Here is a 25,574-nt window from a genome sequence, read left to right as displayed (position 1 = left end):
TGTTAACTCTGGTATAAAAAACCGAATCAAACTTAATACCAGTACTCCAATCTCAAATTCTCAATTTTGAAGTAAAAAATAGTCTTAAATAGAAATAAAGTAATAGAACTCATACTTCCAAAAAGTTGATTTTTTTTTTTCTGCGTTCGGATTGTAACTCTGAGTTTCGAGTTGACGCTCGAATCAGTGATTTTGATGTCTATCACCGTCAATTTTTATGTCAATTTTGATGAAGCATTTATATTGAGTTGCACATCTAGCAGCGTACTAGCTTCCAAATCTGTTGTTATAGTTGTTACCCCCACCGACACTTTATTTTCTTTGGCAATTGGATTTTAGTGCCTCACTAAAGTTTGTAAAGGTCCTATTACTAGCGCGACTCATTCTGCTTTTTTTATGAGCCGCCCATGGGCTTAATAATAACTCATCAGTACTACTCCCACTTGAACCCTTCTTTATGAAAGCTAATAATACGCTTAACTTTTTATGAAAGCTGATAATACGTTTACTTGGCATAGAAAACTTTTTTTTAGTTTACATTTAATGGTAAAAGGTAGATGTAACAATTGTACGAACAGACTTGGAATACAATGTTAATTAAGATTGAATTATTTTTATATTAGACGAGACAAAACCTCAATAAATAAATAAATAAGTAAAATTACAAATTATAACGAGGTGTTGAAATTATAGGTGAATCTAAATAATCTTGATTGTGTGAGTGTTTAACATTCTCCGTTGGATGGGGTTTTTTTTTTGTTTATGAGTAGGGGTGAAAATTGGACGTGATTTTATCAGTTTTCACAGTAAAATTAGAAATTATAACGAGGTGCTGAAATTATAGGTGAATCTAAATAATCTCTTGATTTGTGTGAGTGTTTAACTTTCTCCGTTGGATGGGGTTTTTTTTGTTTATGAGTAGGGGTGAAAGTTGGACGTGATTTTATCAATTTTCACGTTCTAGACTGAAATAACTGTCCGCATCGTGTGTTGTTTTGGGTGGTTATTATTGAGTAAACCGTTTGGTCTTTTGTGGGTTTTGAACAGATATATATATATATATATATATATATATATATATATATATATATATATTTACATAGTCATTGTAAACGTTAATTCGACTAGTCTTATTGTAACCGATAAATTCTCCGATGTTCTCAATTTTGTTAATCGATCATTGGATCTTAATTTATGATCCGAATAATTTCTCGTTCGGTGTTACCTCGAAACTCTTTGTTCAGTATATATATTGTTCGGTGTTATCACGTCAGTTACATATTATATTTCTCCCTTATAACAAGTGGTATACAAAACAAAAAAAAAAAAATTATACTTTTGAAGAAAGAGGTCCTGTGGATCAAACTAAACCATTGATTATTCTTTATCTCTTCAATTATATACGTTGAAAATATGGCTCTAGAGTAGTTTGATATTTTCTCAACTTATTAGGCAATTAAATATAGAGCACTGCTATTTTCCCAAGGCATCAATGTGCAAATCAGGGGTGAGTCTCACTCATCAACGTCAAAATTCAAATAAGTTAAAGATTACCCTTAATAAAGCACTACAAAAATTAACATCGGTGAGTAATCTGGCTTAAGATAATTTTGGTGACTTTAAGGAATACTAATTGATATTACTTGGATTTTCAAGACCAGATAACGTGTGATTCCGGAGATTATTACAAATTAATCCCTTGACCCTCGAAACTGAATAGAATCATAACTACGACTTTACTCACGCTGAGTAAATATTGGATATTTCCCAAGAAACACATTTTGGTAAAAAAAATAATAATAATAATAACGAAGTACCAGTTCAAGTATTAATTTTTTTTTTCTTTCTATCTTCTGCTGAAGCCTGAAATCCTGAAACAAAGAATAAATTATAAGCAACTTGTCGTTGGATATTGAGAGATTCATCCACGTATCATGGACACACCAGCCATCTGTAGAATGTTATCTTTTTCCTACTATGTAGAATGTTATTTATAAGGTGTTCCTGTTGGAAATAAAAGCATTAATTAAATAAGGGATTTGATGATTTAAAGCTTTTATTTTAAGTTGTTCACTAAAAAATGAAATAGTGTGTTGTTGTTGAGAGAGTGTGCATGTGAGTGGGAAAAAGTCTCACATGAAATAAACACAAAGGTTTTGAGCACCTTATATATGTTACATTTAATAACCATTAATAAACAAGTGGAGGTAACATGTGGATGTGAGGTGGAAATGAGGTAGTATATCTATGCCACCTTTCACTCTCGCATCGCCGCCCTCGCTGGTGTCGTCACTGGCGACAGCGGCGTCCGGCTCGGGTTCGGGCTCGGGCGTAGAGACTTCAGTGGCGCTTTGTAGACGCACTTCGGGTGCTTCTGTTCGTCAAACCTTTTCACGAACATGTACGATTTCTTTATAAACCGAGTTCGGTTTCAGAAATCGTAACTGGTTTTTTACGAACCTGTTTTCTCTCTTCCCTGAAACACTTTTCCAGAAATCGTTCTTGCCTATTTTCGGATTTCACTCTGTCTTAGTGCAGTCCGGAATAAGGCTTGTCGTATCCTGCGGTATTCTTTTTCAGAACTTTAAGACACTTTTGGGGTACATGAAATACTATAAGGAAAGCGTTTTCATGCGTGATTCAAGCCTCGACGTCTTCAACTTCGAAGAATTTTCTAACAATCTTATAGTATCTTGTGCTATGGCTACCGAGGCGTCTGTTTCAAGTCTGAAAGTGATGAACCAGGACTTCGTCAAGTTGGATCGCTTCGACGGCACCAACTTCACCCGCTGGCAGGACAAGATGCAGTTCTTCATTACCGCCATGAAGATCTACTACGTGCTGGATCCGACGTTGGAGCCCATTCCGGAGCCAACGGACAAGGATGATGAAGAACTCAAGGCGGACCGGAAGAAGCGTCAAGAGGACGAATTGCTGCGCTGTGGACACATCTTGAACACACTGTCTGACCGACTCTACGATCTCTACACCAACAATCCATCGGCGACAGAGATATGGAAGGCACTCGAGTACAAGTTCAAAGCGGAAGAAGAAGGTACCAAAAAGTTTCTTGTCTCGAGTTACTTGATTTCAAGATGTTTGAGGATAAACCAATATTTGCTCAAGTGCATGAATTGCAAGTTATTGTCAACAAATTGAGAGCTGTGAAGATTGAACTTCCAGAGGCCTTTCAGGTTGGTGCGATTATTGCTAAATTACCCAACTCGTGGAAAGGTTGTCGCAAGAAACTTCTTCACAACACCGAGGACTTCACTTTGGAACAAATTCAGAAACATCTTCGAATCGAGGAGGAATCGAGGATGAGAGAGAAGACCACGAATGCCGGAAGTTCCAAGGCCAATGCGGTGAGTGCTAAAGGCCAGAGGAAGTGGAATGACAAGGGAGGATCTTTGGGTTCCAAAAAGGACTCGAAGAAACTCAAGCATTCCGGTAAATCCACATTCGGTAACAAGCCCGTACCCAAGATGGCCAAAGGGGATTGCTATGTGTGTGGCAAACCCGGTCACTATGCTCGAGATTGTCGACACCGCAAAACGGGTGAGAAAGAAGTCGACGCCACTACGATCGATGGTAACATAGTCGCTATACGTTGAGCAAACTCATGGCGGTCAAGGGCAAGATTCAAGGGTGGTGGTACGACACTTGTGCTACCGTTCATGTCTCCTATGATAGGGCTGCCTTCAAAATCTATTCTGAAGTCAACGATGGACAAGCGGTTCAGATGGGAAACGAGCATCGCTCTCAAGTTGTCGGCGTCAGAAACGTGGATCTCAACTTCACCTCCGGGAAAACGGTTACTTTGACCAATGTTCTCCATGTGCCGAATATGAGTAGAAATCTTGTTAGTGGTGATCTCTTAGGTAAACCATGGATCAAATCTGTGTATGAATCGGGCAAGCTTATATTGATCCGTAATGGTGTATTTGTTGGCAAAGGCTATTCCAGTGAAGGGATGGTCAAACTTTGTATCATTGACTATGTTATTAATGAAATTTCTCCTTCTGCTTATATGCTTGATTCTGTTTCTTTATTACATAGTAGATTAGCACATATAGGATTTAGCACTATGAAAATATTAATTAAATGTGGTTTAATTTCGTGCGAATCTGATAAATTAGATAAATGTGAAATATGTGTGAAATCTAAAATGATAAAGAAACCGTTTTATAGTGTAGAAAGAAATTATAAGTTGTTAGATCTTATACGCTCTGATTTATGTGAATTTAATGCCATGTTAACCCGTGGGGGAAATAGGTACTTTATTACCTTTATTGATGATTGCTCTAGATTTACATATGTGTATTTATTGAAACATAAAGATGATGTTTTTTATGCTTTTAAGGTGTATAAGGCTGAAGTAGAAAATCAATTAGGAATTAATATTAAAGTCCTTAGGAGTGATAGGGGTGGTGAATTTTTTCCTAGTAATTTTAATGCGTTTTGTGAAGAAAATGGTATTGTTCATGAATGTTCCGCACCACGTACACCACAACAAAACGGTTTAGCCGAACGTAAAAATAGGACACTTCTAGAGATGATAAATGTCATGTTAATGCATTCTGAATTACATTTTAGTTTGTGGGGTGAAGCTTTACTTTCTGCATGTCATATTTTAAACCATATTCCTTTAAAGACAACCCAAATATCTCCGTACGAGGTATGGAAAGGGCGAAAGCCGACTATTGGGTATTTCAAAGTGTGGGAGTGTCTAGCCTACTACAAAAACATGGATCCTAAAAGGACCAAATTGGGTCCTCGAGGGATACGAAGTGCTTTTGTTGGCTATGCTACGAATGGTAAGGCATATAGACTTCTAAACTTAGAATCTAATGTCATAGTAGAATCCCGAGATGTGGAATTTTTTGAGAATCTTAACTCGAAAGAAAAGGAATCTCAAAATTCCACTAATGAAGAACCTCGAGAGGAAAGTTCTTCTAGGGTTGTTGTAGAACAACCCGAACTTCAGATAAGCAAAAGAGTCCGTAAGACTAATGATTTAGGACCTGATGAAATAGATTCTCAACTTATTTCTTTTTACCTAATAGAGGGAAATAGAGATAGTTTTGCTCGAAAGATTCCTGTAATTCTTCTCGTTGAAGATGATCCTAAGACTTATCATGAAGCCATGGCTTCTCGGGATTCTACCTTTTGGAAGGATGCTATCCAAGATGAAATGGATTCTATTATGTCAAACCACACTTGGGAGATTGTCGATTTGCCCAAAGGATCGAGACCCACTGGGTGTAAGTGGGTGTTTTGAAAGAAGTACCATAGTGGTGGTACTCTTAACACTTACTAGGCTAGATTAGTAGCCAAAGGATTTCGACAACGGGAAGGAATCGATTACTTTGACACATATGCACCGGTAGCAAAGACAACAACAATTAGAGTGTTTTTTGCTTTGGCTTTTTTGTATAACCTCAATGTTCATCAAATGGATGTCAAGACGACATTTTTAAATGGAGATCTCGATGACGAGATTTACATGGAGAAGCTGGAAGGTTATGTGCTTCCGAGTAATGAACAAAAGGTTTACAAACTTGTTAAATCCTTATATGGATTAAAACAAGCACCCAAACAATGGCATCAAAAGTTTGACTCGGTCATACTTTCGAATGGATTTGTTCCTAACGTTTGTGACAAGTGTTTGTACAAAAAGGTGTGTGGTATCCTTGTGATCTTCCTATGTCTCTATGTTGATGATATGTTGATCATTAGCAATAAGATGAAAGGAATATTAGAAACGAAGAGGTTTCTATTTTCCACTTTCAAAATGAAAGATCTTGGACAAGTTGATACTATTTTGGGTATCAAGGTTCGTAGAACTAGTGGGGGTTATGAACTTAGTCAATCACACTATGTTGAAAAAGTGCTTGATAAGTTCAAAAAATTAAAGTTCAAAGAGGTGATCACCCCCATTTGATCCAATTGTAAAACTCGAAAAGAATGATGGAAGGGTTGTGGTTTAATTGGAATATGCTAGTGTCGTTGATTGTCTTATTACTTGATGCAATGTACTCGACCAGACATAGCATTCGACGTTAGTAAAATGAGCAAATTTACTAGCAATCCAAGTGCCGAGCATTGAAAGTCCATTGGGAGAATTTTTGGATTTCTTTTGAAAACCAAAAATCTTGGATTTCAATACGGTCAGTTTCCTACCATACTAGAAGGATATACTGACGCGAGTTGGATATCGAGTGTCGGATATAACAAATCTACGACAGGATGGGTGTTTACACTTGCCGGAGGAGCAATTTTTTGGAAATCAAAGAAACAAACGTGTATTACTCATTCGACCATGGAATCAGAGTCCGTGGCTCTGGTTTCCGCAGGTCAAGAGGCTGAATGGTTGAGGGATCTTCTTTTAGAAGTTCCATTGTCTAAAGAAAATATATCAACTGTGTCGATACATTGTGATAGTCAATCAACTTTAGCGAGAGCATACAGTGAAGTGTATAATGGAAAGTCTAGACATATTAGTCTTAGACATGACTGTGTGAGAAAATTGATCAATGATGGAATCATTTCGCTCACATATGTGAGATGAAGCTTTAACATTGTTGATCCGTTCACTAAACCTCTTGCAAGAGATTTGGTGAAATCGACCTCGAGAGGTATGAGTCTTAAACTCCTTGAGTAGTGATCTGACAATGATGGCAACCCAACCTAAGGTTAGGAAATGACTAACATTAGGTTTAATGGGTACGAACAAGTCATTAATTTGGATATTCATGACATTATATAATAATGTTGACTGTTACAACGGGAGGTTGAGTTTCTTCACTCTTAATGAAGTTCAGTCTTGAGGACTAGTATATATAATAACAGAGATGTTGTAAGAACTTCACCTATGTGAATTTCGGGATGGTGCCGTCCCAAAGTGAGACTTGGAGTTTCTCTCGTGAAAAATTCACGAGACAGAATGAGCACATGGCCATTAACGGTGCTAAGTGTGTGATGTAGGCAAAGAACACTAAGGGTGTGTGTTGAGTAACACCGACTTTGTCACAAGGAAAATAGCTTCAAAGCCTAGCTACCTAATTTCCGATAAAGTCTTGTGTTGCTTATACTAAGGATAAGTTCAAATCGAAATATATTTATCTGTACTAACACTTTTTGTTTCTCTTCTGGATTCTATTTTCTCTTTTCTGAACAAGTGGGGCATTGCTGAAAAACAAAAAAAAAAAGTTTTAATTAAATAAGGGATTTAATGATTTAAAGCTTTTATTTTAAGTTGTTCACTAAAAGACGAAATATTGTGTTGTTGTTAAGAGAGTATGTATGTGAGTGGGAAATAGTCTCACATGGAATAAACACAAAGGTTTTGAGCACCTTATAAATGTTGCATTTAATAAACATTAATAAACAAGTGGTAGAGGGACTATGCCATGTGGATGTGAGGTGGCATATCTATGCCCCCTTTCACTCTCACATCGCCGCCCTCGCCGGTGTCGCCACCGGCGACAGCGGCGTCCGGCTCGGGCTCGGGCGTAAAGGCTTTAGTGGCCATGTCGTTTGCGTCTGTTCCTGTCGTTTGAACGAAATTGTGCTTCTGCTCGTCGAACCTTTTCACGAACAGGTACGATTTCTTTATAAACCGAGTTCGGTTTCAGAAATCGTAACTAGTTTTTTACGAACTTGTTTTCTCTCTTCCCTGAAACACTTTTCCAGAAATCGTTCTTGCCTATTTTCGGATTTCACTCTGTCTTAGTGCAGTCCGGAATAAGGCTTGTCGTATCCTGCGATATTCTTGTTCAGAACCTTAACACTTTTGGGATACAAGAAATACTATAAGGAAAGCGTTTCCATGCATGATTCAAGTCTCGACGTCTTCAACTTCGAAGAATTTTCTAACGGTTCCTTGTTTCAATCAATACTATTATCTCTCTCTCTCTCTCTCTATACATATATGTATATATATATACATATATGTATATATATATATATATGTGTGTGTGTGTGTGTTTGTGTTTGTGTGTGTTTCTTGTGAATTGTAAAATGAATAAATAAATAAATTCCAAAGAAAACCTTGTGTATTTGTCCAAGGAGTCCCAGTGGGTCCAAGGATAAGTAAATTCGAATATGAGATTGAAAGCTACAACTCATCCACCTTGCTATTTAAACTTTTCTTCAGGATAAGAATGTCAAATGAAATTTCTGTAATGTGACACCATAAGAACTTGTGTCAAATTATTTATTTTGCTCCCTAATATCAGCATGGGCATTATTTCTTTTATCTAAAACCCATGCAAAAGTAACTACCCTCTTTCAAGTTTTAAAAAAAAAAAAAAAAAAAAAACCGCCTACCCTAAACCCTAAAAACAACTAAAAATAACTACCTTCTTTACATGTTTCTTTGTTCCTCACTATTTCGCTTTTTTGCTGTTTTAAAACTCTAGCGTTCCTTAAAAAAAAAATTAAAAAAAAAAAAAAAAAAAAAAAAACAAACAAAACAAAACAAACAAACACTATCGTTGGAAGCTATATTTAGTGTTTGGTAGCAAGTGAATGATACAATTTGAATAAGTTATCTGCCCTGCCGTACCTTTTCACAAACTTAATTCCCCTAATACTCCATTATCTGTTTTTATTAAACAAATACCTATTTTACAATATTTTTTTGTTATTTATTTATTTGACTCTTTTATTTACAGTTTTATTATTTTATATAGCTTTTAATAAGGTATTTATGAAAAGTTTGAAATTAGGACTCTTATTATTTTTTTCTTTTGGATGACTCGTGAGTTGAATGGTTACATTTTGAAGTTTGATATGATGTTGTACCGTCATTGGACATTTCGTTTTGACGTCACTTTCTTTTTTTTCTCAGAGTACTCATATAGTCGTATGTAACGCTACAACCTTTTTAATTAACCATTTCTAATCAATTGAATAATATTATTATTATAGCTCTCCAAATCCGGTAAAAAAAAACTCTTGTCGCACAATGGCTTCAACACAAAGTTGACGCATTGCTTTACATTTTTTTAGCTAGATTACACCGTAGATTTTATATATCTACTACACGTGACCTTGTCTTCGTGATGTGGGGATTCCAAAACTTTTTGCATCGATACGTACAGAGTCATTAACTTATGAATCAGACACATTAGACTCGCTTCGATCTTCACTCTTGACAAAACCGATTAACCACTTCAAAATAGACAAAAATATTAGCTATAAAAAAAATGGGTTAACTCTTTCATTTTATATCTTAAAAAGCCTGGAAAATCTTAACTAAACCCAAATGCCCCTTGAGAAGAAACTATGAAATTTCCAACTAGCATCTATAGAATGGAGGTTTTACATTGCACATCGACGACAAGATGGCGAATATGCGGTGCGTACCATTTCACTCTCTCGGAATGCTCTACAGAAACTTCCCAACACAGACCTGTATTCAAATACACCATTTCAACAACTTTTGTTCCATATTTCAGTTCTTCGAGTGCGATGAAAATAGGCATACCTTCGTTTACAGCGATCTTGCTTATCGAGCTTGAGACATGTTGGATCCACGAAGCCTCTTCCGTGTCCTTCACATTCCCATGTATGTGCAGCATTCCACCCTCAGCCCTGTTACAACCAACAATTTCTGTGATAAATAATTATATTATTGCGAATCATGATTTTGATTTTCTGAGGATGAAAAAAAATGCTGAATCAAAAAAAGGATTAAGGAGATATCACCACCTCAATGCCCTAACTGCAGTGACCCAACTACCCTCACTCGTTGGAATAAGACCAAGACAAACTCTGTCAGCCACTCCCTGTAACATAACAGTTGGCATTACTGAGATAAAGCTTGGCAATGTCAAGAGATTTACAATAAGAGCAACAGTATCACAAATTTATAGTATTGAGTCTCCAGGGTGCATTACAGTCTCGGAAACACTCTCCCCGATTTTACTTTCTCGCACAATATTAATTAAAATAAAATAGAAATCAACCTCACAAAGTTTTTTTTTTTTTTTTTTTTTTTTTTGGCAATGCTTTTAACGTTTTTTTAATATCATGAACCAGAAAGTAAAATAAAACAAAACAAATATCTACCAGGTTCATAAGTTAAATGTATACAATCTGAAATATACCTTGGGTGCTGTAGCCCTGTTATCTCCGTCGAGTACGATACAGCGATCCGCCACAGAATTCGACTGTAGATTTCGTTTGAGTGCCTCAACAGCAAAAGGGTTCCATTCACAGGCGTAAACTAGTTTAGCCTTAGCCCTGATTCAATGCAAGTTATGATTCCATCATCAACAAAGTAAAATCAATTAAGATTGTCAATATTTATAAATAATAAATAAGAATGAATCGGATTGATTGTATTGACCATCCATATAAATCAAGCTTTCGTTTCTTCTTGAAAAATAATTTAAATAAATAAAAAGGCAGGAGAAGACGCTAGATGGATCTTTGGAATAGGATATGTTTCTATCGAGTCTTAGGACCTCAAGGATAGTATCGTAATTAGAAATTAACAGGTAGTTAAGCAATTATTTAGTATCAATAAGAGGAGAGTGAAAGGGAAACTCAGGCATGTACAGTCAAAATCAAGATGTTTCCCTTGGGAGAGATCAAGCCTCTCGAAAGCTTGTAATATCTTGTTTTGTCCTATTTTGTGAGGAATGGAATATTCAGGGTCTTATCATTGAGCTTTCATAAACGTGACACCCGAGTATTGGTTTTCACAAAGCCAGCACGAAGATTCATAATTACAAAACACTACACAGATTCTCCATATGCTAACATGCCACTATGGAAACTGTAGACTCGGGACATCACTGACACACGAACAGAGATGGAAGAACCCTTAAGCTTAAATTTTTAGCACAGCAAAATATATATGAAAAGAAAAACCCAACATATGGTGATAGCATACCCAACAAGAAACGGTAGCACAAAGTATCCAATGCCAGCAAACAAATCCACAATAACCTCATCTCTGCAATCCAGATTAGCCATTCGGCGCTTCTCGGAAAGGTTACCCCACGAGAACATGCACTTCGTAGCATCAAAAGAATAAATTATCCCATTTTCTCGATGGTCAACCCACCCACTATCCCCGACAAGAATCTCCAATCTACTATCTCTCGTGCCCGTTGCTGCAACCCGCCCCTATAATCATATTAACAAAAAAAAAAAAAAAAAAAAAAAAAAAAAGAGAGATAAATGATAATCAATCAGAAAGGGTACCATTTGAACAACAAAAAAGCTCTACATAATTTGAGAATTAGATTGTGGATCAATTTTAACTTCGATGGAAAGGGAAGAAGGAAAAAAAAACATGCTTTGCCAAACTAGTGTTCATGTGGGTAACTAACCTGACGAGCAAGGCGGCAAGCACTAAGCGACCTGGCAACCGTGGGCCAAAGGTCTTCCTCAATGGAATTCCATAACGAATTCGTGAAAGATGATACTGGAAGCACTATGATATCTCCCAAACGCTCCCATCTTGGATTAAAAAAAAAAAAAAAAGGGATAAGTTTTAAGCAATATATTGACTTTTTTTTTTTAATGAAAATCAGCTCCAACAACAGCAATAAGTATAAGAAGGTTATTGCAGAGAAACGTTCATCCTAAGCATAAATATTTTTTTTAAACAATTTTCGTACACCCCGGTATTTTTGTATTGGTTGGATCATGACCGAAAGGAAATACAATGGTAGATATCGAACATTCGAGAGGTCTATGCTCTTCCAAATACGAATTTCTTCCTTACATGGACTTTCCATACAATATTCACGCCCGTTTCCCTCTTAAATCTCCCTTATTTATAGGCTATAATATATTTTCTAATTATTCTATATTAACCCCTAGCTTATCTACTAATTATTATAATACCCTCAAGCTCTCAGGTCCTAACAAATTTCTGACAAACAAATGGGTAAGTGAACCTTGACTAACCAATGTCATGTTAAAATAAAAGATGATGTAGAAAAAACACCTTGTGGGTAGCTCCTCTAGAAGTGTGGCAGGGAGGTTTCTATCCTTGACTAGAGACGAAATAGTTTCATGCAGTATTTGAAAGGGAGATTTGGCGGTTTTCTTTACGTTAAGCACTTCATCTATCATAATAGTGGCACCACATTCTTTAAGAATGTCCAAGGCCTGCAAGCAGGAGAGATCGTTGAAAACCGACCCATTCACCTTAACGGGTAAATGGCCATTCAGCCCTTCACTTTTTATGCCCGACGAATGAAATATGCGGCAGAACTTTTCGTATATGGGAAAACATATATGTATCCCATCTTCACAAGAGTAAACCTTCCTTGCAAGATCTAACCACCCAAACTTCTTCAATACATCCTTTCCTGTCTTGGCATATTTTCTCTCTAGCCTTAGAACCCAATACGAGCAAGCATGAGTTTGATCCCCATCGTCAACATCCGTTAATTTACCATCTAATTCCATTCCGGGATCAATGGCTAAAGTCGATAGATGCTCAGTGTGCTGGTTTTGAAAACCTTCCCCAATAGTTTTCCCTTCGTGCATTCTAGAACCATCCAGAGAAATCAGGGGAAGCAAATTAATCTTCACGGGCTCGCTAAACTTTGTCCCAAAGGCATAACAAGCTGCCCCGCCGCCAATCATAACAAGCTCATCACCGACTACGCTGGCAGTGCTGCGGAGGAACAAAGCCTCTCCACTTGACTCAAGCTTCACGTGCCTCCATGCTTTCAAACCGACGTTGAGGATTGATAGCTCCTGAAAATGTTGACGAAGAGGGCAGCCGCCAATAACGCCAATGTAATTTTCGTACACAAACATTGAATGCGAGAACCTTGCATGTGGACCTCTTCCTGCGATTTCTTCCTTTTTCCATTGGCATGTTTCTACATCGAAGCTGTATAAATCTCCAAGTGCTTTATCACCGTTATATCCTCCAAACATATATAGTCGGGATCCAAATGCCACCATGGAATGAGAATGCCGAGCACTAGGCTTTTCTCCCTTTACACTCAACTCTTTCCACTGCATATTATTTGTGTCGAGGACATGAACAGATGAAGAGATCTTGTCGTTGTTTAGACCACCAAACACGTATATCAATGTACCCACAACTGCTGCAGCATGGCGATGCCTGTAAAAAAACGTGATAATGGAGTTTCTTAAATAAGTCAGATTTTCACTAGTCATGTGACATATGTAAGAGACAAATTCAACTCGGTGATTTCTCGCAAAATTAAAATAAAATAAATAAAAAGTAGTCGAGGATTGTAAGAAAGAAAATATAAATTTCCCTACATAAGGGTAACTTGCATTTGGGTTATTATACTGTAACTCCTTAATCTAAATTCGGGACACCCCAAATCGAGAAGTGAGTCAACATCAACGGAGTAATCCTTTATCGTTTCTGAATAACTAATCTATGTTATCATTTATGTTCAAACAATATGTAGAGCAGTAGAATAACAGACTAAAGCACATTTTCTGGTACAGTTATAAAATGTCGACGATTGCACAATGAACATTTATCTCGAACAATTTGAAGAACAAAACATCTAAGCTACATTTTGTCAAAGACACGCAAATAATGCGACAGATGAAAGATAGTAAATGCCACAGATGGGCAAGCAAGGGATAAGTTACCTGGGTGGGAAAACACAGCCAGAGCATTCTAGAACCCTCCATTCATTTTTAGATGTGTTGAGGACCCAAACCTCACTCAAAATATACTCGGGACCGGCTCTCCCTCCAATCACAAACACGTCACGTCCCACAACACAGGCCGTATGACCCAACCGTGGAGAAGGACGACCGGCTACATTGTTTGCCTCCAATTTCGCAGTTATGGGGTCAACCAAAAAACAATCATTTCTTCTTCCATGTCTTCCCATGCCACCAAAGCCACCGAATATGAAAACTCGGCTGTGTATTTTATCGCCCAATTCACAAGCTGAGTGACCCCAAATAAAAACCTTTTCAACAGGTTCCCCGACAACGTCCATCTTAACAACAGATAGACTAGAACTAGAAACTGCATCGAACCCTGCCAATGTTTTTAAAGACTCAGACTTTTTCTTTCACTTTAAAAGGATAGTTTCCCTGCAATATAATCGGTATTAGTATGATATAGTACCACCCCAAACTACCAAACCGCAATTAAGCTTCAATTTCACTAAGCTCACAAGTCCTATGCTTACATGTACAGTATATCAGTTCTAAGTCACGTGTAGCTCAAACAGCTTAGATAGATAAACCACAAATCAATCAAATGCAATAAATTGACTATACACTGTCCATAAAACTTCAATCTAATACCAAGAAAGGGCTATAATATATCAATTTACCTAAACAAGAACCATCTTCTTCTCTCCCTTCTGGCTCAGCCTCTTCCGACGAATCATTCGCACACTCTAAAGCGGGACTTGCAGAACCAAATCCACCACTCTGCAATAAAGCTGCATAAAATCCATCGGTCCTCCTCTGATTTGCCTCCATTTTCCCATTCGCGACCCTAACAAGCCACCGAACGTACTCGCGAGAGACGAGAATCTCGCAATCGCTCCCCATCGGAACTTCAAGCCGAATCGAGCACCGAATCGCCACGATCACGCGCTTACCAGAGCCAGTGATCCCAGACTCTCGGAATCCTGAGGCTATTGCCGCGGAAACCAGAGACTGCGCCGAGGAAACGTCTCGGCACTCGACGGCGAGGATGAACGGCTCGAATCGGAAGACGAGGTCAGAGGGTGGCGAATCTCCGCCGGAGCGCCGGACCGGCACGGCGGGGAAGAGGATGTCGATGACGGAGTCGGGGTCGGCGGGGTCGTGGGTGATGAAGAGCCATGAACCTCCTAGGGCTTTCTTCTTCGGCTTCGATGGCGGTGAGGGTGAGGGTTGGGAGAGGATAGAGATACGGCCTGAGCACGAACTTGTGGTGAAGTAGGAAGGGTGGGAGTTGATGACGTGGATGAGGGGGATTATCGGAGCGTCCAACGTGCCTTTCGGCGATTTGTCTGTCTCCGAAGAGCCCAGTGACGCTAGCATCGCCGCTTTTCTTCTCTCGAACTCCATTTTCTTCTGATTCTCTCCAAGTCGCTGCGTTTAATGAAAAACCCTCCCGAAATGTCGTAGCAGGGAAGAGAAGGGTTTAGGCGAGGGTAGTTTGGGGTTTCTAATTGATGCCAAGTGAATTTTTTTTTTTTTTTTTTTTAAATAGAATATAAGATGATGTTGTTTTGTAGACATAATTTAAGATGAGTTCATAAAAGTTATTAACCAATGAATAACTGTTATGATGGTTTTTTCCTTGTCCGAAAAGCATGAAAGCTCAACCAAAAAATAAAGCACGGTGAGCCCAGTCCAAAAAACAAAGCAGAAAGCTCGAAGACTTGATCGGATGGCATGAACCAACCCGCTTCTATCTCAACAAGCGGGGATCGTCCGAAGCCACCCGCTTCTATATCGAAGAGCTGGACTCGTCCGAAGCCACTCGCTTCTATCTCGATAAACGGGGATCGTCCGAAGCTACCTGCTTCTATCTCGAAGAGCAGGGCTCGCCCGAAGCCACTCGCTTCTATCTCGACCAGCGGGGCTCGTCCGAAGCCACCCGCTTCTATCTCGACCAGCGGGGCTTGTCCGAAGTCACCCGTTTTTATCTCGATAAACGGGGCTCGCCCGAAGCAATCCGCTTCTATCTCGACAAGTGGGGCTCGCCCGAACCCTTCGCTTCTATCTCGAAAATTGGGGCTCACCCAAACCCTTCGCTTCTATCTCGAAAAGTCGAGCTCGTCCGAACCCTTCATTTCAATCTCAAAAAGCCGGGCTCGCCCAAATCCTTCGTTTCAATCTCGAAAACCGGGCTCGCCCGAGACCTTCGTTTCAATCTCGAAAAGCCGGACTCGCCCAAACCCTTCTTTCCTATCTCGAAAAGTCGGGCTTGCACAAACCCCTCGTTTCAATCTCAAAAAGGAGGCCTCACCGAAACCCCTTGTTTCCATCTCATAAAGGGGGCCTCGTCCGAACCCTTCGTTTCTATCTTAAAAGGGGGGCCTCGCTCGAACCCCTCGTTTCTATCTCAGAAAGGGGGCCTCACCCGAACCCCTCGTTTCCATCTCAAAAAGGGGGCCTCGCTCGAACCCTTCGTTTCTATCTCAAAAAGAGGGCCTCGCCCGAACCTTCATTTTCATCTAAAAAAGGGAGCCTCACCCAAACCCTTCATTTCCATCTCGAAAAGGGGGCCTCGCCCGAACCCTTCATTTCTATCTCAAAAAGAGGGCATCGTCCGAAGCCTTCGTTTCCATCTCAAAAAGGGGGCTTCGCCCGAAGCCTTCGTTTCCATCTCAAAAAGGGGGGCCTCGTCCCAACCATTCGTTTCCATCTAAAAATAGGGCATTGTCCGAACCCCTCGTTTCTATCTTAGAAAGGGGGCCTCGCCCGAACCCTTCGTTTCCATCTCAAAAAGATGGCCTCGTCCGAACCCCTCGTTTCCATCTCATAAATGGGGCCTCGCTCGAACCCTTTGTTTCTAAGAGTTGGATCCCGACTCGTTCCATTCTCGAACGACGTAAAATGCTTTGTGATACTCGCTGTCCCGTTTGTCAAGGGGGCCCGAAAACGATTATCCTCTCATTTTGGGGATGAAAGTGAGCACAGAAGGTATGGAAACTCGCTGGGTTCGATCACGCCACATGGAATCTCCGCCACAATGACCCCACAAGCATCCTTATCACCGCCAAGAATTCCCTTAAGGTACACGACTTTGAACTCTTTATTACTCTGATTTGGGAGATGTGGAACCATAGGAATAATGTGGCGATGGGAAAAAATTCTTGGAAACCTGAGGAGTTGCTTGCGTGGACCGCTGACTTTCTGGAAGAGCACCGACAATCGCAGACTGGACATGAAGCTGTTGTCCCTGCGTTGACGGATCAAAAGTGGCCCCCGCCTCCGCCCGGCACCATGGCTGTGAACGTGGATGCGGCTGTTCATCCGGGAGATGATGGCTTTGGGACGGGATATATTATCCGCTACTCCAATGGCTTTGTTGTTGCCTCTGGTATTCAACCGGACTCCCAATCCCTCTCTCCCCTCCTTGCGGAGGCTGCAGCCAACGGAGCGTCCCGAGTGTGTCAACTTGGCTGGGATAACGTCATAGTCCAGTCCGATTGCCTCGCGGTGGTGAACTCTATTAATGGCTTGAATGGCGATGATCCCCCCTACTCAATGGTTAATACGATTTACTGTTAATATGAAATAATTAGTAAATCGTATTTACTGTTATATTTACCATAGAAACGAATGATTTACTCAATGGTTATTACGATTTACTGTTAATATGAAATAATTAGTAAATCGTATTTACTGTTAGATTAACTACAAAATGTTACGGTAAATAAAATTTACTTTTGTTCTTGTTACGATAAATAAGATTTACTATTGTTCTTATTACGGTAAATAAGATTTATTGTTTTCTTGTTACAGTAAATAATATTTACTATTGTTCTTGTTACGGTAAATAAGATTTACTGTTATTCTTGTTACGACAAATAAGATTTACTGTAGTTTTTGTAATTGTTAATTAGATTTACTAATTTTTTTGTTATGGATGATATTATTTACTATGATAGTTAATAATATTAACCTAATGGTATAATTGGAATATTGGAATGTTGTCATGATAAATTGACTATTTTTCTAAATATATAAATAGTTGGGTTATAAATTTTAAAATAGGGGAATCATTTTGGCTAGTTCTTTAGCCGTCCCTATAATAAAAAATGGGTCAAGCGGCTAAATGGCCAAATAGAACTTAAGGATTTGCAAAATAGCCAAAGTTTATCAAGTATAAGCAAAATAGCCAAACTGCGATTAATCCAGGCAGGATTTAATTTAATCCAGACAGGATTTTTGGATTAAATTTAATCCAGGCAGGCCTGGATTAAATTTAATCCATAGATTTTATTCAGTCTTAAAATTTAATCCCCAACCTTCTTCGATCTCCAACTTCTCAGACCTCCTTCCAGTCACCGCAATCGCACAGATCTTACCTCCCGTCGGACTCTCCGTCACGGCGGCGAAGGCGAGGAGATCGACGGAGATTCGGGACTCTCCGTCACTCTACGGCGACGAGGAGGGCTTCCTCGCTGGAAAGGTTAGTCACCGGCATTTTCCCGGCGCCGTAGCTCCTGCCCTCCCTCGCCGGCGAGATAGTCGCCGCCGCCCGCCACATGGCCGACCACCGCCCGCGGCCGGGCCCCGCAGTGCTGCGCATGGGAGTCGAGATGGTCCTCCCGGTCGACAGAGAAGAGACTGATCGGTTTCGTTCCGGCGAGCGAAGAGTCGATCGAAGGTCTGGAGAGAGTGGTGGCTATTTTGCCTAACCTAATGAAACTATGGCTATTTTGCAAAAGTCATAGTTTGAATTGGCTAGTTCATGCCATTTTTTCATAAAAAAAAAAGAAGTTATCGATGGGATTAATTACAAAGGAGGGGGACAGCATCGGAAAAAAATTACAAAGGAAGGGTTTAAAAGTAATTTTCAAATGAATTTCGGTTTTACGACCACACGGTGTATACTTTTTTACTTCCTGAATCATTGACGCTCAGAGAAAAGAAAAAGAAAAAAAAAGGAAGAAGAGAGAAAGAATCGCACAGAGGCGATTTTAGAGAGAGAGCGAGAAGGAAAAAGAGGTGGTCGGGGCTTGTATGCGTGGTAGGTTCTTCTTAATCTCGTCTTATATATATAATATAATAATAATAATTCATGCCTTCTTGTAACGCCATAAACTGCTAGATTTCCAATTCCAAAAACATGGTTACGTTTCAAGTTGATTAATTTCGTATTTGATAACAGCTCTCCAGATGCTCATTGGCGGACAATTCAATGCTTCCTAGTTTAATTAGGCAAAATTTTGGAGCATTATGGCTAAGAAATCGATACTTGTTTTAATGATTTTGCATCACTGATGTGATGAATTGAAGAATTCGTGACGGTTCATAAAGTTATCTTTGGAATATTGGCTCTCTGGATTGCAAAATGCCTTCTTGTTCAAATGAAAAATCTGATGAAGGTGGGTGTGTAGGAGATGATAAGGATGTATCTGCGGACCCGAAAAACTTGTCTGCGTGTGACGAAAGACCATCAAAACTCGCAGAGGAAGTTGGGTGTGTAGGAGATGATAGGGATGTATCTGCGGACCCGAAAAACTTGTCTGCGTGTGACGAGAGACCTTCGAAACTCGCAGAGGAAGTTGGGTGTGTAGGAGATGATAGGGATGTATCTGCGGACCCGAAAAATATGTCTGCGTGTGATGAGAGCCCTTCAAGACTCGCAGAGGGAGACGAGGGTGAGGATGTGGAAGAGGAAGATGAAGATGTGGATTTTAATCCCTTTTTAAAAGAAATGCTCTCACCAGAAGCTTCATCGAGTTTGAGCTCCGAGGTCGATGGTTTAGACGGCGATGCTGTTGAAAGTAGCCTCGTGGGACTTCATTTATTAAGAATTGACAGCAATGGACATAACGGCGATGGAGAATCTAGGCATGTTGACGAGGAGGTCATAATGCAAACGGCTGTTTCGACTGAGCGTGTCTGTGAGAAGGATTGTCAGGAAATTGTGGACACTGAACAAGGAACTGAGGCGGCTCAAGAGAAGGACAACGGCTCGGGAAGTGGAACTGATTTTAATGATGCTGTACGAGGAGATCCGGGTATTATAACAGATATCCCAAAATCTGCAATAGATTTGGATACCGACGATGCTATCTGCACAAGAACTCGTGCTCGATATTCTCTAGCAAGCTTCTCGCTCGATGAGCTCGAGAATTTTCTTCAAGAAACTGATGATGAAGACGACCTTCAGAACGTTGATGACGAAGAAGAGTACAGGAAGTTCCTAACATTTGTTTTGAATGGCGGGAATGGAGATGGGCTATCAACTCAAGACAACGAAATCGTCGACGATGACGAGGATAATGATGCGGACTTCGAAATAGAACTCGAAGAGGCTCTTGAGAGTGACGATGAAATCACAAAAGACGACACCAAAACTGAACACGAGAGAGGAGGGCGTAGACCACAAACTAGGCAGATTAGGCGCCAAAAATCCAACGGCCAGAGTAAAAAAAAGGCTTCAGTGCCGACCAAAAGACCACTACGACCCCTTCTTCCAGTTTTACCAAATGGGCCTGTGTCACCGTTCTCCGGTCAGGATGGGATGTTGCCCGAAGCAACCCCGGGCAGTCTGTCTTCTTCGGTGCAAGACGGCTATGCCAGTGGATTCACTCCCCACCAAATTGGGCAGCTTCATTGCTTGATTCATGAGCACGTTCAGCTCCTCATTCAAGTGTTTTGTCTGTGTGCTCAAGATCCTTCCCGGCAGCACATTGCGTCCCAAGTTCAAAAGCTGATTTTCGAGATGCTCAACAAGCGCAGCGAAGTGCAGGAATGGAAAAACGCGCCTTACCCTAGTATTTGCTTTTTCCCTCAGTACCTTTATCCCTCTGTGTCTGAAGATGTACCTAAATTTTTGCCAATTCCGTGCACTTTAGACACAAATGCGACGGGGGAGGTGTATCCTCCGAGTAACGAAACTACTCTGCAGAACATCCACCTTTCAGAAGGCATGTCTGAACGAGCTCCGACCGGTTTTTATTGGGCGCCTTACATAAACGGACATGTGACAACGATACTTGATGTTGCACCACTTAGTTTAGCCGGAAAGTTTATCAATGATGTGAATAAAGGTATTATGCCGTTGAGGTCTTGAGAGTCCGTTTATAACTTTTCATTTGATAGACATTTTTACATGCGTATGTTGCTCTAAGGGTTGAATCTTAAAGCATTTTCCATTGGTTTTGAATTATTTAGCCGTCCAAGAAAGCCGAGCACGGAATATTGAAAGTCGTTGTGAAACTCGGTTTGAGAAAGAGCCTCTGTTCCCCCTTTCTGAGAGCCAATTACTCACTCAAGCTTACTCTGAAGTGCCATCTTCTTCAAGTCAACAACCACGCAAGAAGACTTTGGCTGCTACACTTGTTGAAAATACCAAGAAGCAATCAATTGCTTTGGTCCCTAAAGAAATTGCGAAGTTAGCGCAGATATTCTTTCCTTATTTCAATCCAGCATTCTACCCACATAAACCACCTCCAGCTACTGTTTCAAGTCGGGTTCTGTTCACTGATTCAGAGGATGAGTAAGTTCTGCGCTTCCTCCAATTTTTTTTTTTTTTTGATGATTATGTTCTGATTCCTCTCTCTCTTGAATATTGTTATTAGCTTCAAGCATTTAAGGTTTTTGGCTTAGAGCTAAGGGACAAACTAATCGCTTGATCCTTGTAATATATCGAGATCTTATCTAAATGACCTTTTTATGATGGGTTCCCATTTTGCCAATGTCACAGTAATATAATAATAGTGAGGTTAAATAAATTCAGCTATTCAACAGATTGTTAGCACTGGGAATATGGGAATACAACACCGATTGGAAAGCTATTCAACAGCGATTTCTTCCTTGCAAATCTAAGCATCAGGTAACTTATTTTGAGACTATTAATGCGTTTAGCAACATTTTGGGATTTTGGAAACAAAGTAACTAGTGTGTGGTCAAAGGGGTATTTTCCGTTTTCTCAATACTTGGGACATGATTAACTTTTGTACTGCCCGCTGGCTCTTGGTATCATGAACTGAAGTTAAAGCTTTTTTTTTTTTTTTCTCTGGTCTCAATCAAGATTTTTGCCTAGTGCCCTCTAGGTTTGTACCTAATTCTTTTTTAGTTTAGTCTAACAGTTATGTAGTAAACAATGGTAAATGATGAAACAGCAAGTTTTGAGGTTGATATGTTACTAGCAAGAATGAAAGGTTTAGGTATTAGCCTAGTAAAAAATCATATAATTTGATATAGCAAAAAGTTACATCAAGAAAATGAATACATCCTGTGAGTTGCTAGCTCAATAGAAAGCCAAATGCGGTCCCTTTGCAAACCTTTTATCAGAAGCATCGTCGATTCTGAACCAAATTGCTCTAACTTTTGGGTAGCGTAGAATGGAAAAAAAGATCATACCAGTTTGAGTTTGAAATGTACCCCGAGTCCCATGTTGTTTTTCTTACGAAGTTTTGATCTGAATTTGTTCTAATCTATCTGATGTGGACTTGTTTCTGCTCCAGATTTTTGTGAGACAGAAAAACCGTTGCTCATCCAAAGCGCCGGAGAATTCAATTAAGGTACTGAAAACTCTATATGGTACACTGAAAAGATACCTGATGTTTCGCTAATATTTGGAGCCAAATGATAATTTTGTGACTTGAATAAAGCTAATATTTTTTTGGCAGGATGAATAAAGCTGCTTACTGTGTTTTTGTGTTCCCTCTGACTAAAAAAAAACATCAAATTATGTTTGATAACTGGGACTAGATATTTCTAATTATATATGTTTAATTTCATGACTGTTTATTATAGATTACTCAGTTATCTATAAACATAAGAGCGATCTTTTATTTCTACTAAAAAACTAGAAACGCTCAACAAATTTGGGTTGCTTAACTTGTTGGAATGCCTTGTTCTATGTTTCTCACAAGTCGTTTTATTCATGCAGGTTGTAAGGAGGATGAAAACTTCGCCGCTTACCCCGGAAGAGATAGCTTCTATTCATGAGGTTATCTTTTTCATTATGTTTTTTTTTTCTTCCTGTTTATTTTAACCAGACCTGTAGACACGTTACATTTATAACTTTAGTGCATACTTTACATAGTGCTGAACCATCAGACTCATAAATATTTTATGGGCATTTGGTTTGATATATGACAAAAATTATTCAGGGGATCAAGTATTTTAAGTGCAATTGGAGTTTGGTGGTGCAATACGTTGTCCCACATAGAGATCCGTCCTTATTGCCCCGGCAATGGCGTCTTGCTCTTGGAACTCAGAAATCATACAAGCTCGACCCAGGAAAAAAAGAGAAGCGGCGATTATACGAAAAAAAGAAGAAAGAAAGTCATCCTGGATCGTCAAGTATCCAAAATATAGAGGTCTGTTTCCCTAAGCTAAATAAGAATTTTAGCTGTACCTGAACCTGGACGATTTATGCGTTAGTTAGAGCTGGAATACCTGTGTTTTTCTCTCGGTTTATGGGTCATTGAATTTTTTCTTTGTGACTGGCTGAACACTCAGGTTGAAAGAAACGATGTTGGAAACATCAATGCAGAAGAAAGCGCAGGCAAAACTTATGTTCACGAGGCATTTTTGGCCGATTGGAGACCAATCGACTCCAATGCACACAGTTTCTCAGCGGTTCATGCACATGTGGGCAATTCTCAGCAGTTCATGCACCAGAATCCTTCATTTCCTTTTCCTGGTGTTAGACAACCTGCTGAACCAAACGGTTCAGCCTCGAAAACGACTCCGAATACCCTTAAACCCCAATTCTTTTTGCCGAGATATCGTGCCCCCAAGCCTTATGGTAAAAACATGGTCAAATTAGCGCCAGATTTGCCTCCGGTCAATCTTCCACCTTCGGTTCGAATAGTCTCGCAATCGGCTTTCAGGGGCTCTCAGCTCGGTGCACCGTTACCGGTCCCAGCTGTCATGCAGAGAAGCCCAATGCCCAAGGAAATTTCGCAGACCCCGCGCCTCACAAAAGCAAGTGAGAGAAGGATAAGCGACACCCATGCAGAAGATTCTGAAACCTGCAAGGAGAATCACGTAGAAAGAGACGAGAGAAGCAACGACTCTGATCTTCAGATGCATCCACTGCTGTTTCAGTCCATAGAAGACAGCCATTTACCCTATTACCAGTTGAATTCCAATGCTAGCGGTTCTGGTTCCTTCAGCTTCTTCTCGGGAAACCAACCACAGCTAAATCTAACTCTCTTACACACTCCTAATCAAGAAAATCAAGTTGGCCTTCCTGGTTCATTGCAGTCCACAGAGTCCACTTTGTTATCAAAGGGCATTGACTTCCATCCACTTTTTCAAAGAAGCGACTACACACAACTGCAATACATGCCTAACACTGAACCACGTTATACAGCCAAGAACACCCGGAAAGCCAATGAGCCTGATTTGGATTTCCATCTAAGTTCCACGTCTAGAAAGGAGCGTGGTAACGACGAAAGAGCACACAAGGGAGCCAAATCAAGGTCGGACGCGCAGGACTCTGTGTTTACCGAGGACAATCAAACTAGCGACAGCTTGTTTGGTCGGCATTCCGCAGATTCTCTCCCGAACAGTAGCGATTTTGGCTCTGGTGACCGCTCTCCTGTTTTACCAGCTGATGATGTTCATGGGTATCTGGGTGATATCGGTGACCAATCTAATCCAGGGATTGTCATGGAGCAGGAAGAATTAAGCGACTCTGATGAGGAAAACGAAGAAAATGTCGAGTTTGAGTGTGAGGAGATTACCGATTCCGAGGGAGACGAGGGATCGGGTTGCGAACAAATAACTGATACGCAGATTGAGGTGAAATTACTGTTCTTACCTTCTTCCTCATCTATTTTATGTGAATGTTGGTGTTAAATCACAAAAAGTCACAGGATTTCAGATGAAAAACCAACCTATGTTATACATAAACTTCACAAAGATTCTTTTGATATATCTAAGAAACCCGGTTCTATTTCAGACGACCTATCGTTTATTTTCTTATACCGCATCTTTCAAGGAAATTATTCATGGTATACTTTTACAGATTGTGTAGTAAATGAATCTATTACAGATTGTGGTAAATGGCCAGAGTTACGCATATCTGGTCTCTCATATTATTTCCTTTTCTGTTAACAGGAAGGTCTAAATCTCGCCTCTGAAAAACCAACCACAGAGAGCGAGCCAAGAACTAGATCCCATTCTCACGGAAAACCCAGCGATCCAGTAAAGAACAGACCTTCATTAGAATTAGGTTTGAGAAGCCAGGGAAAAGGCAAATGCAAAGACGAAGCAAAAAACTCGTCGTGGCTGAGACTGGATTCTGTGAGCACGACAGGGAAGGAGGACCAAGATCCGACCAGTGACCCAGATCACGGCACCAAAAGCTTGGCTTCGTCTCGCCCGAGCAGATCTTGCAAAAAGAAGAGCCTAAACGCAGCGGTGGAACAAAGACGAACAGTAAATAGGAGTCGGCAAAATGGGTCGGCGCCTCCTCGGAAACCCAGGAAGCGAGCTCGTAGGAACGATGCTAGTTTTAACATAGAATTGACTGTACAAAACACAAACTGCAATGCTGAAGATAAACTTTCTTAGCCTCCGGAGGGTTAAATAATCCTAGCCCCGGCAAATGTTTTTCTAGCTGTATATATTAGATATGTGTGTGTGCGCATTCTTTTTAACCCCATATTATCAATCTTAAATTTTGAATCACAAGTATAGAGAGCTTCACATCTCAATCTCAAATGGAAAATCTAGTGCATCTGAACCTGATTTTTTTGAAAGTTTTTCGAAAATAGAACAACGAAAAAGAGAAAAGTCTCACCGGATAAATTTTCATTAAATTACGTGTAATTAGTTCAACTTCAAAGTGGACGGATTAGCTCTCAGTCAAACAACGGGCAATTAAATTCGAGTGATCTTTATATCAAGTTGCAAATGCCACGTCAGAGAGAGTGGGCCCATGG

At 40.0% G+C, this 25,574-nt stretch overlaps 2 protein-coding genes across 2 annotated transcripts; one reads left to right on the top strand and one right to left on the bottom strand.

Moving 5' to 3' along the window:
- Positions 1-8,918: 8,918 nt before the first annotated feature.
- Positions 8,919-15,117, bottom strand: LOC149385206 (Met-10+ like family protein / kelch repeat-containing protein). Its single transcript, XM_089626026.1, has 9 exons — positions 14,319-15,117; positions 13,618-14,017; positions 11,972-13,108; positions 11,349-11,478; positions 10,907-11,142; positions 10,116-10,251; positions 9,718-9,794; positions 9,494-9,600; positions 8,919-9,418 (listed from the first exon to the last, which is right to left on the bottom strand). The coding sequence occupies exons 1-9, from the start codon at positions 15,043-15,045 to the stop codon at positions 9,312-9,314; spliced, it is 3,057 nt and encodes a 1,018-aa protein (XP_089482152.1). The 5' UTR covers positions 15,046-15,117; the 3' UTR covers positions 8,919-9,311.
- A 3,431-nt stretch (positions 15,118-18,548) lies between these two features.
- DUO3 (Homeodomain-like superfamily protein) lies at positions 18,549-25,326 on the top strand. Its single transcript, XM_089626641.1, has 9 exons — positions 18,549-18,685; positions 18,827-20,717; positions 20,842-21,166; positions 21,418-21,502; positions 22,137-22,193; positions 22,565-22,624; positions 22,788-22,997; positions 23,140-24,429; positions 24,748-25,326. Exons 2-9 carry the CDS (start codon positions 19,010-19,012, stop codon positions 25,201-25,203), a joined length of 4,191 nt encoding a protein of 1,396 aa, XP_089482767.1. The 5' UTR covers positions 18,549-18,685; positions 18,827-19,009; the 3' UTR covers positions 25,204-25,326.
- The last annotated feature ends 248 nt before the right edge of the window (positions 25,327-25,574 follow it).

Source organism: Urtica dioica, chromosome 9 (genome assembly GCF_054948205.1).
Source record: "Urtica dioica subsp. dioica isolate 48M chromosome 9, U.dioica_male_clone48M_v1_H2, whole genome shotgun sequence".
NCBI classification, from domain to species: Eukaryota; Viridiplantae; Streptophyta; class Magnoliopsida; order Rosales; family Urticaceae; genus Urtica; species Urtica dioica.
Note: the sequence above shows the minus strand (reverse complement) of the source record. Positions and strands in the feature narration are given on the sequence as shown.

Excerpts from the sequence above, each read along its gene's own strand:
- DUO3 (XM_089626641.1), top strand. The coding sequence starts at position 19,010 with ATGCCTTCTTGTTCAAATGAAAAATCTGATGAAGGTGGGTGTGTAGGA. Across the intron at positions 20,718-20,841 it reads TATCAATGATGTGAATAAAG|CCGTCCAAGAAAGCCGAGCA; the intron begins GTATTATGCCGT and ends TGAATTATTTAG. Across the intron at positions 22,998-23,139 it reads CAAGTATCCAAAATATAGAG|GTTGAAAGAAACGATGTTGG; the intron begins GTCTGTTTCCCT and ends CTGAACACTCAG.
- LOC149385206 (XM_089626026.1), bottom strand. The coding sequence starts at position 15,045 with ATGGAGTTCGAGAGAAGAAAAGCGGCGATGCTAGCGTCACTGGGCTCT. Across the intron at positions 13,109-13,617 it reads GGCTGTGTTTTCCCACCCAG|GCATCGCCATGCTGCAGCAG; the intron begins GTAACTTATCCC and ends GTTTTTTTACAG. Across the intron at positions 9,795-10,115 it reads ACAGGGCTACAGCACCCAAG|GGAGTGGCTGACAGAGTTTG; the intron begins GTATATTTCAGA and ends GTTATGTTACAG.